Raw genomic sequence first — 17,038 nt, forward strand, 5'->3', positions numbered from 1 at the left:
GTTGGTTTTGCCCAACCATGGAAATATGAATTGGAATGGATATTCCGATGAGTGTTCCTTAGAGATGGATGGAAGATTTTCCAACCTTTCCCCTTTATGAATCTTTTCGTGATGACTCTGGAAAGGTGGAGCGATCAGGAAAAGCTAATGACGGACGAAGCTATTAATCCATCAAGAGAACCAGAGGGGTTTGGAAACGTTTGGATGGAAATGTCTGAGCCTTTTTCTGGTTTTATACGGAACTACTAATGAATAGTCGTGGATCTCTGCTGGAATCTCAATTGTCAGTAGCTATAGTGAAATGCATTCAGGGCTATTGATATTCGCTGTGATTTTTGCTTCTTTTCTTCTAAAAGTATTCCAATCTAAATGGAATTAGTTGAGAAAGCCCTTTGTGAACGGAATAGACATGGTACATGGGAACAGGTTCCTTCACGGTGAGTCCAGCTGCCAGTTAACTTCACTCTCTTCTCTCTTTTTCATTTAAAGCACGAGGTCTATCTGCATTTACCGGTCTGTCTCGCTTCATTCCTTTATGAACTTTATTAGTGTAAACTGGTTGAAATAATTGCATTTATTGCATTTTATAATTGCAATTGCATTTATTTTGAGTGATATGCAACTGCTTATGCCTTATGTATTCTGACATTGTAGCATATATTTTCCCAGTTGGGTTATTTTTGCTGGAAAATATATCTTAAGTTGGTATCTGGTTTCTAGTTGGTCTTAATGAGCATTAGCTGGTGCAGGTTGGTTATTAGTTGGTCCAAGCTGGTTATTTGGTGGTCCATAAGCTGGCAAACCATCATGGACCAGCAAAACACCATCTACAAGCTGGTTAGGCTGGTTTTTAATGGTAGCTGGTTTCTAGCTGGCATAAGTCATTACAAGCTAGTAATTAGCTAGTTCAAGTTGGTAGAATGTCTTGGAACAGCAAAAAACTGGTTGTATCAGTTTAAGATGGTTTGTAGCTAGACAACCAGCCAGTGACCAGCTTGGACCAACTAGAAACCAGCTACCATATTTCAAAACAGCTACCAGCTTAAGCTGAATTCTTCTTTTTCTCCAAACTTGCAGTACATCCACAGCAAATCAAACAATTTGGAAAGTAATTGCAAAATAAAGACTAAAATAAATAAATAAATGAACATGGTTTTATCATTTGCATTAATTTTGTGTATTGCATTAAAAAAAAGAATAAATAAAAACAATTTATCCAGCTTAAGACCAAATTCTTTGAAGAATAGGATTTCAGATTGTTGGTTCTCTGCCATTTCTATTGTGCATTTTCAAATATACATTTTGCAATTTAGTCCAGCATGAATGTAGGGATTGCACGCTTCAGTCCAGCTGTATGTTCATAATGGATACACATGATTCTATGCTGTTTTGATCTTAAATCTCTTGTTGCAGTTGTTGCTGGTCTTCTCATGCTTGGGTTGTCTGGGGCAACAAAGAAGGAAGCAGGTAATGATGTTTTGTCACAGAATACCCACCCACTCTCCATCTCCATGTTTCCTGGCAATCTCTGACATTTGACTGCTCTCTTTCAGTGAAAAACAATTCAGGAGTGCAGCCGGCAGGGCAGTGTGGAACCTGGGTGAAAGAACCAGAGGGAGGTCTCTTCACCTCACCCAATTACCCAAACAAATATCCTCCAGAGCGAGAATGCATCTACATCATTGAAGGTAAAAAATAAATAAATAAATACCTTGTCCAAATAGTAAATGCAGCAAACAAGCAAATGTGTCATGTGACACTTGGATGGTGGGGGTTGTTTTGAATTGTTCAGCAGTGCAGTGCAGCAGTGGCACTCAGAGTGAAAGATGCAGGAGCAATCAGTTGATTGTTAATCCTATGCAGCACCATTATGATGCGAATAAACACTAGTGTTTCATTTGCATTCATAACAGAAGGCTTTATACATAATCTCTCAATATCTGAACTTTAATTTGATTAACGCAATTCGATTTCCACAAAAGTGGGTAAAAATGGGGTTGTCTTTCAGTTGCATCTGTTGTACTGCTAGAAAGTGAAAGTGAAGTGACATTCAGCCAAGTATGGCGACCCATACTCAGAATTTGTGCTCTGCATTTAACCCATCCGAAATGCACACACAGAGCAGTGAACACACACACACTGTGAACATACACCCGGAGCAGTGGGCAGCCATTTATGCTGCGGCGCCCGGGGAGCAGTTGGGGGTTCGATGCCTTGCTCAAGGGCACCTAAGTCATGTTATTGAAGGTGGAGAGAGAACTGTACATGCACTCCCCCCACCCACAATTCCTGCCGGCCCGGGACTCGAACTCACAACCTTTTGATTGGGAGTCCGACTCTCTAACCATTAGGCCACGACTTCCCTAGCATGCTGTTCTGTTGCAAGCTAATAATAAAATTAAACTAAGAAGCTAGTTGTCAGGTTACGCTGGAGCCATGAAACAAGGAGACGAGAATTAATCTTCATAATCTTTAATAGTAACAAAAGCAGGGAGCATTGAGAACGCTGGAGACAAGGAATGATGTTAGACACCGGATGCTAGACACAGACACAGGGTTAAGTAACCAAGAACTAATGAGGATAATTAATAAACACAGGTGGATCTAATGGCGCTTTTCCACTGCATGGTATGGCATGGTACGGCTCGGTACAGTTCACTTTTTTTGGTGTTTTGGTGGGGGGGGGGGGGGGGGGGTTCCTTTGGGTACAGTACCTGGTACTTTTTTTAGTAGTACCACTTCGGTTGACATTCCAAGTGAACCGTACTGTTACCAAAACATGACATGTAAACCCTGCTGATCACTAATTGGCTGGATAGAATAGTCGCTACCGGCATCACTGAACTTGCGACACAAACAACAAAGTAGCGCTAGATTTAAATTTGAATGAGCGCACCTTTTTTTAACAACTGAAAAGTTGATAGTCTGTTGCTGGCATTGATGGCAGAGAAGCGGATCCAGTGAGAGCATGATGGGGGAGCGTGGAATGAAAAATATTTTTTTTAGGAGTCGTGGCAGTAGAGGCGATGCAACTATAATGACATGTGAATAACCCCGGCCACTCTAAAGCGTTAATAAACTGCAGTGGAAACGCAAACCATGCAGAGCCGAGCCTTACCATACTGAGCCGTGCTGAGCCGAGTCATACCACTCAGTGAAAAAAATGCCATAAGAACTTAAATGGGAACAGGAACAGGAAAACCAAATATGGGCATGGTAACACACAGGGAGCAAAACACACACAAAACACAGAGTCTGACACTAGTAGTAATTTTCTTGCAGTTGGTTTATATGTGATAATCTCTTTGTCGTCCTACTAAGATTACAAATGGTGCTGGTTAGATTACTTCAAATTAAAATAAATAACAATCAAAATAAAACACTAAACAGATTTTGTGTATTTTGTTTATTTTAATGTTTTTGACAAAAGACATAAGCCTTCCAAAACCATAGTCAGTGTTGGGAAGGTTACTTTGGAAATGTGATAGGTTACAGATTACAAGTTACCCTGTTTAAAATGTAATAGTAGTGTAACTTTTTCAATTACTTTATTAAAGTAATGTAACTAATTACTTTTGAGTACTTTTTGATTACTTTTCTAAATTTGTGAAAATTAAAGAACAATAAATGAAAGCATATACATCAACTTAAATACATTTATCCAATAAGCATGTGACATATTCTGTGTAATAAACTCCTGAAACATTGGTGTTTTTTTTAAACTGCTGTCTCTTTGTATATGATGATAGTTTTCTCAAAATAAGTAAAATGCACATGAAGTGACACAGAGCAGTTCTAGAAATTATGTTTATGTGCTCGTGTACTCCTATATTGAGGCAGCAGAGATTGAAAACGCTGCGAGCTTCAGTAGTAGGCCTATGTGTAGTAAATGAAACCATGTCTTTGCCATTAATTTACAGGAGGGGCGGACTGGGAAAAAAATTCTGAAAAATTCAAACTCATACAAACAAATTCATGGACAAAACTATTTTTTTGTATGGACCTGACATAAAAAAAGGTTAAAATCGTTAATTTGGGGACATGCTAAATAATTAAAAGTTCTCTCCTGAACTGCACCTTCACTTCTATTTTTCTCTTCAGTCTCTTTATTTTGCCCTGTTATCCATCTCTCTCATGACTTTAATACTCAAGATTGAACAAAAATATACTTTGCAATACAATACTCTACAATACTACAATATCTTTATAGAAAAATCCTAATACTGTACACGAGTCTGTCATGTTTTTCCCTTACAAAAATTAACCATGCTTTTATTAGCCTATATAAAAGTAAAATAACCTTGTTTTGTTTTTGTTTTTTTGCAAATGGATTTGTATTTATTTTTAAATAAATACATTTGTAAAATAATTTTACATTTTTGGTTACCACAGTTAAACAATAGTAACCATTTTCTCTGGATTTATAGTTAAATATTAAAATGTAAATCTTCGTAAGGGTTGTGTTGTTGTCTGTCGTAGCTCCCCCTAAACCTATAAAAACAATCTGAATTTTTTTCAGCTAAATTACTACTGTAACATTACAACAAATAATAATGATGTCCTTTATATAGTACTTTGAGTGATGACTGATGAGCAACGTGCTGCTGCTTGATTAATTAAATAAAAAAACAAAGACAAAAAAGCATCTTTACAGATGAAACTGACCTAAAACCCTGAACAGGAGTTCTGCTTCTCTGCTCCAGCAGTCCACTCTATTCACTCTCTCTCTCTCTCTCTCTCTCTCTCTCTCTCGCATTGATTACTCTGAGTCTGATCCAAACCGTTTGGCGGAGGCGCGGAGAGCGCGCGAGTCATGACTAACATTTCATGACTTAGAGATTTCATTATCAAATGGCGGATTCGCAAATGATCGCTTTAGTATACAACAATTATATTAAATAGTGGGGCAAAATCGGCTGCCAGGCCACCGGGAATTGTCCCGGTTCTCACGGTGTCCAGTCCGCGCCTGATTTCCACAGACACGCAGAATGTGCAAGTCATATATTGCATTTTTGGGACTTAATATTCACAGACACTAGTCCATGTCATGTTTTGATTCAAGTGTACTGACCTACTTTTGATTTAGTCATGCAAAATGTGGGATATTCCGTCCGCGTTAGGCATTTAGTTTTTATGACTGGATTCTACGAACCAGACTGTGTTTCCGCATCCCGGAAATTATTAGGGCGGTATGTCTCAGACAGTGTTGGGGAGTAACTAGTTACATGTAACGGCGTTACGTAATTTAATTACAAAATAAATGTAACAGTAATCAGTTACAGTTACTAAGAAAAAATGAGTAATTAAATTACAGTTACTTATGAAAATTGTAACGATTACAAAGAGGATTACATTTGAATATTTACACACATCCACATCCAGCTTATCTCTTTCCCAAATTGCACTAAGACATATTGCCCATAATCTCCGAGACGCGGAAAACACATTCGTAGAATCGAGTCATAAAAATGGAATTCAGCCTATAACGCGGACGCAATATGCCACATTTTGGACGAATAAATCAAAAGTAGGTCAGTACACTTGAATCAAAACCCGATATGGACTGATGTCTGTGAATATTAAGCCGCAAAAAGACTGAATATGAATCCTGCACGTTCTGCGTGTCTGTGGAAATCAGGCGCTGACTGGACATCGGGAGAACCGGGACTATTCCCGGTGGCCTGGCAGACAATTTGGCCTTCTACTTTAATATTGTTATTGTATAATTGCAGGCCGAATATACTAAAGCGATTATTTCCGAATCCGCCATTCGATAATTAAATCTCTAATAAATCATGAATCGGTTAGTCGTGACTGGCAATGGTTGGGCTCGCGCGCTCTCTGCGCCTCCGCCGAACGGTTTGGATCAGACTCCGAGTAATCAGTGCGAGAGAGAGAGACCGGAGTGAACTGTGTAAGCGCACAGCTGGAGCCGAGAAGTGACACTTCTGTTCAGGGTTTCAGGTGCAGGTCAGTTTCATCTGTAAATATGCTAATGTAGTTTTGTCTTTGTTTACTTAGTCAAGCAGCAGCAGCACATTGCTCGCAATCACTCAAAATACTGTATAAACGACGTCATTATTATCTTTTGTAATGTTACAGTAGTAAGTTAGCAGACAAATCATCATATTTTATCATAGGTTTAGGGGGAGCTAGTGGATACAAAAACACAACCCTTAGGAAAATTAATATAGCCTATGGTATGGCACTAACCGTGGTTTAATTATGGAATTTGTAGTAAAAATAAATACAAGTGGTAATTCATTTGCCAAAAAAACAAAATTGCACTTACAAAACATGGTAAAAGTCAAATAAAAATCTTCAGTATTAAAGTCATGAGAGAGATGGATGGATAATGGAAGTGAAGGTGCAGTTCAGGAGAGAACTCTTAATTACGTTGCAAGTCCCCCAACCTAAGGATTCAAATCTTTTTCATATCAGGTCCAAAAAAAAATAGGGTTGTCCATGTTTCAGAATGGGTTGTGGGTTTATGAGTGTGAGATTTCCCAGCCTATTGTTTTCCCCAGTCCGCCCCTCATGGAAATTAGTCTCTAGAACAGTCACTTCATGAGCATTTTTTACTTATTTTGAGAAACTATCATCATATCATATACAAAGAGACAGCAGTGTTTCAAAAAGACACCAATGTTTCAGGAGTTTAGTACACAAAATAGGACACATGCTTATTAGATAACCGTATTTGAGTTGATGTATATGCTTTTATTTTTTTATTAACTATTTTTCCCCAAACCATTGTTAGATGCAGTTAGATGCCTGTAGTTATGCAAAGATTTGGTTTCAAAAACAGTATCTATAAACTATTTCTTTTGATTTTAAATCTGCTTTGAACTACAGATCAATCTCTAAGTAAAGTCTGATTGTGTGGTGGATGTGTTCAAATGTGATCATCTTAATTTAAGTGATGAAGGATGGTGAAAGTCTGACAGTATTGAGCACTACTGTAAGGTTAAACCTGCATGGTGTAAAATGGTTGAAGATGATTAACAGTTGCAAATTAACATTCATTAGAAATTTATAAAAGTAATCAAAATGTACTCAAAAGTAATTAGTTACATTACTTTATTAAAGTAATTAAAAAAATTACACTACTATTACATTTTAAATAGGGTAACTTGTAATCTGTAACCTATTACATTTCCAAAGTAACCTTCCCAACACTGGTCTCAGAATAGTCAGTGCAATTTGGGAAAGAAATCAGTTAAATCTGTATGTGGATGTGTGTAAATATTCAAATGTAATCCCCTTTGTAATCGTTAAAAAATTCATAAGTAACTGTAATTTAATTACTCATTTTTTCATAGTAACTGTAACTAATTACAGTTACAATAATTTTGTAATTAAATTACGTAACGCCGTTACATGTAACTAGTTACTCCCTAACACTGACCATAGTATACTATTATTACTATTGTAATACATGGTTAAATATATAATAATTCAAATAAAAATAATGCTCATTGGTAGTTGATGCGATGTTGTGTGAATATGTGTTTATGTAGTCAATAATAAAATAACTGTAGACTGATTATTTAAAATGTAATATAATCTTTGAAATCTGATTACGTAATCAAGATTACATGTAAACAGTCACTAACCAGCAATGATTACAAATATTATGAGATGATTATTATTATTTTTATGTTACAGTAGAAATAAATGCATATGAAAGCAATCCCTGTCTCCAAAACTTTCTTTGTAAACTAATAACGACTAACATACCCAACCCAATCTTGTGGTGAAATGTAACTATTATACGAGCTGGAAATGTTCAAATGATTCATATATAAATGTAAAAAGTAAAAAAAAAAATAATACTAATTAATCGCAAAGGTCTATCCCTAAATCTAACCAGATTGGCCACCAGTTCACCTCCCAACCCCTAGTTATGAATTGCCATGCGAGTGTGATTATTCGACATATGACATCATCCATCATAAATTACAGATGTCAGTCTTGATTTATTTTATTTTTTTCTCCTTTGCAGCTCCCCCGAGACAATGCATTGATCTTTTCTTTGATGAAAAGTATTCAATAGAGCCTTCATGGGAATGTAAATTTGACCATATTGAAGTCAGGGACGGACCCTTTGGCTTTTCTCCAATAATTGGACGCTACTGCGGCCAGCAGAACCCTCCATATATCAGATCGAGCAGCCGTTACCTATGGATAAAATTTGTTGCGGATGGTGAATTGGAAGCGATGGGATTTTCTGCAAGCTACAATTTCACAGCAGGTACATACAGTTTTATGTTCCCTTTATGCAGTGTCAGTAACATTTACGATTGTGACAGATTGATTAATTATTAAACCAGCGAGTTTTTGGCTTTTCCTGATGGTCTTTTAGAGTTCTGGAACCGGTTTTCACTCACTAACCTCAGGGTATTGTTATCCTGTGCATGTCGACTTGAATTCCTGATGCAATCAGTAACTACTCTCCAAAATCCATGCTGCTGTTTCATATAGCGAGGTCCATGTTGGTTCTGTCAATGATCCTAATCTGCAGTTGAGCTTATTAGTCATTTTCAATTGCAAATTGTAATAAAGAGCCTGTGTGTTCTAATTAATCAAAAACCTCTAAAAATGTTTACCCTAATCAATTCTTAGTACTACAATGAATGCTGACAATCCTTCCCAGGACCTGATTTAGATTATAAAGATTGCCAATAAGACACTAAGTGGTAACAACAACATCATTCCGCATATAATTGATTTAAATTCCCCATAAGGAGTCCTTAGAAAATATGTAGCACATGGCACAATGGTTTTTATCAGACGTCTCGTTCTTCACTACTTTCTGCTCATCTGTCTTGATATAAAATTTAATCTCTGAAGTGAATCTGAAGGGCAAGTAATACTGTACCTGAGTTCAAGTGAGAGGTGTTTGCGTAAATGGTGTGCAAATGGAGCAGTGATAGATATTGTGTGAAGAATGTCAAAAGCAATATTTGAATAAAGCTGCAGCTAAAGTTGTAAATGCAGAAAAAAATTTCACATAGTGGTCGAGCTTAAGGGCCTTGCAGATGAATTGCACAGCTGTGGCACTGGGTGCAAGAAAAAGTAGCACACAATTCAAGGCAGCACTGATTTAGAGTACTGTATCTGAGAAATGAGTTATGAGCTGGGGCTTTTCTTTTTTTTCTCTTTTTCATCCTATTGTGAGTCAGGAGGAAATTCTTTCGCCAAGTTTGGAGAAACTGTTCAGCGTGAATGGATTCAGACTCTCGCTTCGCAACTTGCCAAGGAAGAAACACAGCTTCCTCTAGTCTTGATAAGGAATATCAGAGGCATATAATTTACATAATTAAGAAGATAAAAGTCCCTGAATTCACTTCCCTTGATGTTACCCCCAAAAAGTGGAGAGCACATCTGCTGTGCTGTAGCCAATGGTAACACATGCTAGTGCAGAAGGTTATACAGATGAATGAAAAGCAGGGGATGTGGAAGGCCAGAAATTGCATGTATTCATCTTCCTTGGTCTTTTTCACATTTTATCGCTACAGAAAGGAACATTACTGCATTTAACTGAAAATATATGCTGCTTATTATCACAAAATGGCCACTCAATCAAAGATGTGCCGGTCTGCAGAGTAAGAGCGGAGGAATTTAGTCTACGTTCGTCATGCTGGGGCTCTGGGTGTCACAAGTTCTGAAATTTCCTGCATAAGACCTCATTAACACTGCACTTGCTTGCTGCATATCAAATCAAATAGATCAAGTGCAACTGAATTACAGCTCTGATCTCGAGACTTTTTATTTTAGTGTTAAGCAATGTGATCAACGTCAAATAGTTTTGAAAAATATCAGTTTAAAAATGTGATTCAAGTCACCGAATAAAAGGTTTGGAAACAGTTGAAAAAATACCATTGTACCAAAAGGGTTTTTATGACATTCACAGTGTGGAACCTTTAGTGTGACCAGTGAAGTCAGTTCCTGAGCTTATGACTCTTATGAGCTGTTTTTAATGAATTATATTGAATCAGAAACACACAGCATGACCTGCGAAGTCCAGTTGTTGAGCGAATGATTTCTGTTTAGTTTACTAGAAAAGTCAAGCGATTTTTGTGTTGGTGTGATGAAATTTAATGTCCCCGACAACATCTGCAGTCTCATTCAGCCACTTGTTAACAACCACCTTTTTCCAGACACTTAAAAGCTTAAAAAAAGTCATGAGTGTGGTGTTACTAATGTATTTAATGTTGTAGAATAAAATATGAAAATAGCTTGAGCTTGTTTTAACCACAGACTTTATTTCAGCAATTTAACCAAAAACACATTCCAACAAACCATCGACTTCTGGACGATGGAATTGGAAGTGCCAAAATAACAGCCTGCTTGGCCTACAAAAATATGTAATTCTAGCGCACCATATGGATGAGAATCACTATATGATTTTTCTCCTTTTTGTGATCTGTAAAAGAAAGCATTAGAACACCAGAGCAAGTAAATAATGACTGAATTGACATTATTGGGTGAACTACACCTCCTCAAAATAATCGTTAGTGTTAACAGATTCGTTTTGAAGAATCCAAAACCTAAATTGCTCACAATTCCCATTCCAAGTTGAATGTAATCAAATCTTTAAAAAGTAATCAAAAATTATATAACGAACATAGATTTAACAGTTATCCTCAAATTTCAAGCGTTTAATTGGAATTTGTCTTTGTGACTTTCTAAAATAAGGAAAATTAAATATCCAGAAGGTGTGGGAATGCTATAAACATGCATCCAAACATAGGTAGGATATTTGAGCATCATGTGGTTTTAATGCTTGAGTTTCCCAATTTGGTTCTAAAGTAATTAAAGGGGTTTTTACTCAAGGTTAGTTTCATCTGAAAATGCAGATGCATGGCATAATCCGTTGCTGAAGACAAACTTTGAATGGTTCAGTGATAGAAAAGTAGAATGATGTGCACACTGTGTGTAATTACTTTCTGATATCGTGTGAAAATAAAAATGCTTGTGCAGTCACTCTCAGCATTCAGATGCAATTATCATGCAGACGTTGTATGAGTTCATTCCAACAGTCAGATCTTTCTGTCTGTAGACAGACTTCCTCCCACAACTCTGCTATATCTAACTGGATTAAGCAGCAAAAGCAGGACACTCAACGTTTTAAGTTTCACTGTGAACAGTGACTTTGTGACTATCATTTGTCCCTTTCCTCTGCCCTCTTTCCCTCTGTCCATCTGTCCTTTTCTCCTTCTCACTATCTAGAAAACTCTCACGCTCATTCTCCTTGTCTCACTTCCTTGTCTCCTGGGCTTGACTGACCTTATTACCCCACCTCCTCTTTTCTAAGAGATAAAGCTGTGTTACCAGACAAGATCTGGCTGGGTTAAATAACAGGGAGAGCTGCTCCCCTCGTGTGTCTTTCTCCAGGCCACTGGCTGTTTGAAGCCTTTGTCCCAGCTGTAAACAGTCGCAGCAGTAATAAGAAAAACATGATAGACTAAAAAGCATTTCAGGGACTGCTTTCTTGATCCAGTGGCCATTTAATAACCTTGTTTGGGGAAGCCTCATGTGGGCTTTTCCTCTTTTCATTTTCAATAGGTTTGTCGAAAGCAGGGATAAGAAAGAGGAAGCTGAATGCAAGAGCTGAGAGCAGTCCCTAAGATCCAAATGTTGAAATGCAGTCAGGTCCAATTAAGAAATATAGTTCTGTGCCTTCTTGTGTTTCAGGGTTTTTATTTAATTTATTTTTTTCTGTCACAAAATGGTGTGACCAGCCAGGTGAAATGATGTATATTAAAGGGATAAAAACTTTTATTATAAATTATAAACTTTTTATTTATTTATTTATTTATTTATTTATTTATTTATTTATTTATTACATACAGTTAAAGTGGGTTTATAGAAAATAAAGTCATACCAATGTTGTCATTGTTAACGAAGCCTAAAACTATTAAAATATATTTTTTAACCAAAATGAAGCTGAAATCAAGTAAAATTAATCATTTAAAAAAATAATTAAAAGTTCAAATGTTGCTGTGGCAACTAACTGAAAATTAAGTTCATAATGAATAACTGAAATGACTAAAACTGATTAAAAATTTAAATAAAAATAATAATTCAAGCTATATATATAAAGAATAATAAAAATGGTAAAAAATAAAAATAATGAAAACTTAAATAGAATATGAAAATAGTTAATTCAGAATATTAATAATGCTCCAATAATTTATAAATAATTAATAACCCATGTTTGTCCATACAATAAATCTCAGTGGTCACCATCTGTTTGTTTTCCAACATTCTTCAACGTATCTTCTTTTGTGTTCTGCAGAAGGAAGTTATATAGGTTTGGAATGATGTGAAGGTGAACTATACTTTTAAACATATCTTGAGGTAAGGAGCAAGTTGGTCCTGGACAAAGCTTTTGGACAACACCAAAAGCTGTTTTAGATTAGGGCTTTGTTCAAATTGATTGTTAACACCCTTTTTCCAAGAGATTGGAGGAGATTTGGCCTTTTGTATATCCACCATAATCAGTACATAAAACCCTGGATTTAATACAAATTATGAGTACAGATCTCGGTCATCATTATCGCTGCTGCTCTAATAAGACCCGACTGCCCTGTGGCTGGTGTGGCTTGATTTTCACTGCACTGAGGCGTTGCACAAGCCCAGAAGTCATTAACAGCTAATTTTAAAGTGAAAGTGATGTGACATTCAGCCAAGTATGGTGACCCATACTCAGAATTTGTGCTCTGCATTTAACCCATCCAAAGTGCACACACACAGCAGTGAACACACACACACACACACCTTGAACACACACCCGGAGCAGTGGGCAGCCATTTATGCTGCAGCGCCCGGGGAGCAGTTGGGGGTTCAGTGCCTTGCTCAAGGGCACCTAACGCCTGTTTCACATATAATCCGTCTGGGTGCGTTTCGTAGGTGGTGCTGAAGCAGCACGGACTCATTGTGCTTTCACACAGGACGCGTTTGCAGTCCGCTACTGATCCGAGGCTGTTTAAGCCACAAAACACAACATTTGTCCATTATTTTGATATCAAATCATGTATAAAAAAATAAAAAAATACTTTTTCAGCATTGTGATACTCTTTCATCACAGTACAGTAACAATCTTTCATAGACATATTTAAATTCAAATATAAACAACGTATTACTCATGCATTTGACTGCTAGGTTTTTATAATATGTTGCTGAAACAAGCTGCAACACATTTAAACACAACATAGCCTACCTTTCTTGTTAGGATATCATAAACATTTAAAATTAAAACTCACCACTGACAGAAACCAATCCGCAATCCAACGGGTCTTAAATAAGTTTGTTTTTCTGCCTCTATAAAAGTGTATAATGTTGCCTTGTTTCTCTAAAGTTGCTCTTTTTCTTGTTTTAAATCTAGCCAAAACCCATATGTTGCGTGTGAAACACAGTAGGCTTTTATTGTTAAATGACTGCATTTCAGTGTCAATTCATGTTCATTTTTACCGCGAACAATGCGCTGTCACTTTAATTCAGTGCATGCAGCACAGCAAAATAGACTCGGTACGTAAACGATCGCTGCACTGCTGCAGACGCACAGCTCCTGGAACGCACTGACGGACCGCAACCGTGTGCAGTGTGAAAGCTGGAATACGTTAACATGGGTGCGTAAAAAAATACGCAACGCATACGGAGTATGTGTGAAACGGGCGTAAGTCGTGGTATTGCCGGCCCGAGACTCGAACCCACAACCCTAGGATTAGGAGTCAAACTCTCTAATCACTAGGCCACAACTTCCCCAAAGTGCTTTTAACTTCCAAAGAGCAACTGTTAACAGATATAGGACCAAATACGAGACCATTAATTAACAGGTCTCACTACCATCACAGCACATCTTTGTGAGAAAAAAACAAACAAAAAAAAACGTTCAATACTGATATAATACGACATACATTTATTCCAGCAACTACGATCAACTGTGTGATCATTGTCAATTTTTGCTATATATGGGAAGAAATGTGAGTCTATTGTTGTACTATTGTTTTATTAAACATTTAATGATATGTATGCAGGTTATTGAAAAGTGTATGAATAGTGGTGAGGATTTTTCAGGGACTCAGCGAGGTTATATTGGTACACCAGTAGGTGGCAACAGGTGTTTTTATGAGTGAATCATTTATTCATTCGTAAGTGTTCAACCCAGTGATTAATTCAAGACCAAAACAGGGTTTTTATTTTTTATTTTTATTTTTTATTTTTCACAACTCGTTTCCCTCTGTGTTTTGACCAACGTGAACTACTGTAGATGCTCTCACTACTGGACATATTTTTGATTTGTTTGCCTCCTGGCAAAGAAATAAAAAATAATAATAATAAAATCAAGAGCCAGATCACATAAACTGTTAAGACTTACTTCTATAATATCAGAGTCAGTTAATATTAATGTTACTTCACCTTAATTTCTGCACTCAATTACATAATGTTTTAATTACATATGTAGCTTTATGAAAATTACACATGGTTTTACTACAAATAAAAAATAAATAAATAAATAGCCATATAGCATCGCCATGGTTTTTGTCATAAAACTTTGGTTAAACTGTCAATCCAAATGACTATACACAATGTATGTATACAGATGCAATGCCTGAATGTTCAAAACAAACCCTCGCACCTCTGTAATAAACACAGAGATGTTAGTCCCGTCTGAATTTGTACATGAACATGGGAGACGTCAGGTGATACTGTAAGAATACAGCCGAAATGCATCAATGGATTTGCCTGTGTTTGGAATCATGTTTTGTGGACAGAATAAAATTAGGCACAGCTGAGTTAAGGCCTGCACAAAATCCTTGGTAAATACATAGTGTTACATCAAATCCAGACTAAATTAAGTCTGACCTGACCCAATTCAGCCCATAGAATCAAAACATACAGTTGTATTTGCAGTGTAAATGCATGTATGCCACCTCTGAGCAGCATTAAACAGTCTGTGTAAAGACACCTAAATGCCACTTCAGAAGCACTTCTGTGCTAAATTTGGCATAAAATTACTCAGTATTAACTTCTTGTTTATTGAACTGTTTAATAAAGGTAATGTTGGTCTGAAACCAACAGTTTGTTGACATTATTATTTTCATGTTATGAACTTTCTTATTAAAGTGTCTTTTTCTCTCTGCATTTGAATCTCTCATATGGTTGTATTTACTATGCTGTGCATGTTGCTGTATACTGCTAATAGTAATATTATTAGCATTCACAGCACTTATAACTGCATGCATCTTGGTCATAACAAATAATATTCAACTCTATTTGCACATGTAGAGGATGTAGCAAAACCAGAAATAAGTAAACCCAGGTGTAATAATTCTGATAAGGATGTGATATACTGGAGATATTTAATCTTCTAATTAGTGGACTCGAGATCATATTGAATGTAAATCATTCTAACGACATCTAAGATTAGAAAAGGGAGCTGGATATATTGCCCCTCTGTGCACAAGAACCTAGCTATATTATTGAGGCATGATGGATTCAAACCGAAAAATTGAAAATTGAAGTCAGGGAATGAACTTTCGGGACATTCAGGTGGCCACATTTTACCACCGCCTACCTGATTTTCTCAAGTCCGATAAAGTCTAGGGATGGAGAAGTCAGACATTTCAGACTATGGAAGGTTCAATAGATTTACTGAAGTCCTTGACATGGCACAATTTTATCTCACGGCACAATAATCATTCATTATTATTTCAAGATGGTTTATGTCTTCCCATATATTAAAGCTTTAGTGACTGGTAATTATCAGAGAAACTAAACAAATGAGGGCAGAGTAACAAATTGATGTGGATGTTGCATCACTGGTACTAGATGAAGGAAGGTAAACCAAATATCAGTTCTAATTGTGATTGCACAAGCATTTTTTGATTGAGTCAATTGTACATTCCAATGCAAATTAACAGTAGCTTCCTAGAATTGAAAGGAGTTAAATGATTTTTCTGCAATGCCTAGAATATGTGAATCGCACACTTTAACATGGCAGCATTTATTAGCCATTATGATGTCTTGAAGCTTGGTGGGGGGGGTGGGGGTGGGGGATTGCATGCTTTGTGTTTTACTTCAGATGTTACAATGAGGAAAAATCAGAGTGGGGCGCACATAATGCTGCCATCAGAAAATGGATTCTGCTCTCGGGGGCTGAGTATAAAGAAAAAATAAAAAAAAATAACCTGGGTTTCCTCTGCGAAAGAACCTAAAGTCAGCACAGCATAAAATTAATCTGAGGACTTCAAACACAGTGAGGAATCTGAATGAGAAAAACTTGTAGATGAATTCATGTATATTTGAAAACATCACCCTGAACATATCCTCCATTTCAAAGGAAGTTGATGAACAATAAAAAGCACTTTGGCTGTGCTTTTATGATTTTGGCCTGCTCATGTGTGTATATGAATATGTATACATGTATTCTAAAATCTTTTAAAATACACATCATAGGTATAATGACTTGGAAACAGCTCCCCTACACAGTAAAAAAAAAACAAAAAAAATAACAATATATACACACACACACACACACACACACATACACATATATGTATATTTATTTTTACTGTTTATATATATATATATATATACATACTATTTTAATCTCTACTTTAAAATGTTTAATTCTGAGTTTTATTCAATGTGCTACTTGCCATTTCTTTGTAATTATATGTGAAATTAACTAGCCAGTTTTAATTTCTTAAATTATGATTAGTATGTTTTTAAATTCTGAATTAAAATTGTTTTGAAGTTTTTTGGGGGCATAAAGTAAATATATATATATATATATATATATATATATATTGGCATGGTACAACTGTGCTGATATAACAAAAAATAATAATAAAATAAAAATAAAAATAAACTATTGACAAGAAAATCTATAACATAATTTGTCATTATATTTTACTGATATTTCTTAGACAAAATTGTATATATATACATATTAGTACACCAAATCAGACCCTCATGTCTGTGTGTTAAGGTCAGTAATGTAAGGGGACAGGGGAGTGGAAGAAGT

At 36.2% G+C, this 17,038-nt stretch overlaps 1 protein-coding gene across 2 annotated transcripts in view; it reads left to right on the plus strand.

Moving 5' to 3' along the window:
• The first annotated feature begins 342 nt into the window (after positions 1-342).
• The window catches only part of neto1l (neuropilin (NRP) and tolloid (TLL)-like 1, like), a 129,809-nt gene continuing 113,113 nt past the window's right edge, over positions 343-17,038 (plus strand). For both annotated transcript variants that reach the window (XM_059524526.1, XM_059524525.1), the window contains exons 1-4: positions 343-437; positions 1,414-1,467; positions 1,554-1,688; positions 8,006-8,254. In XM_059524526.1, coding sequence (XP_059380509.1) covers positions 410-437; positions 1,414-1,467; positions 1,554-1,688; positions 8,006-8,254 — 466 coding nt within the window. In that variant the 5' untranslated portion in view covers positions 343-409. The remainder of the gene's footprint in view (positions 438-1,413; positions 1,468-1,553; positions 1,689-8,005; positions 8,255-17,038) is intronic.

This window comes from Carassius carassius, chromosome 35, assembly GCF_963082965.1.
Source record: "Carassius carassius chromosome 35, fCarCar2.1, whole genome shotgun sequence".
NCBI lineage: Eukaryota > Metazoa > Chordata > Actinopteri > Cypriniformes > Cyprinidae > Carassius > Carassius carassius.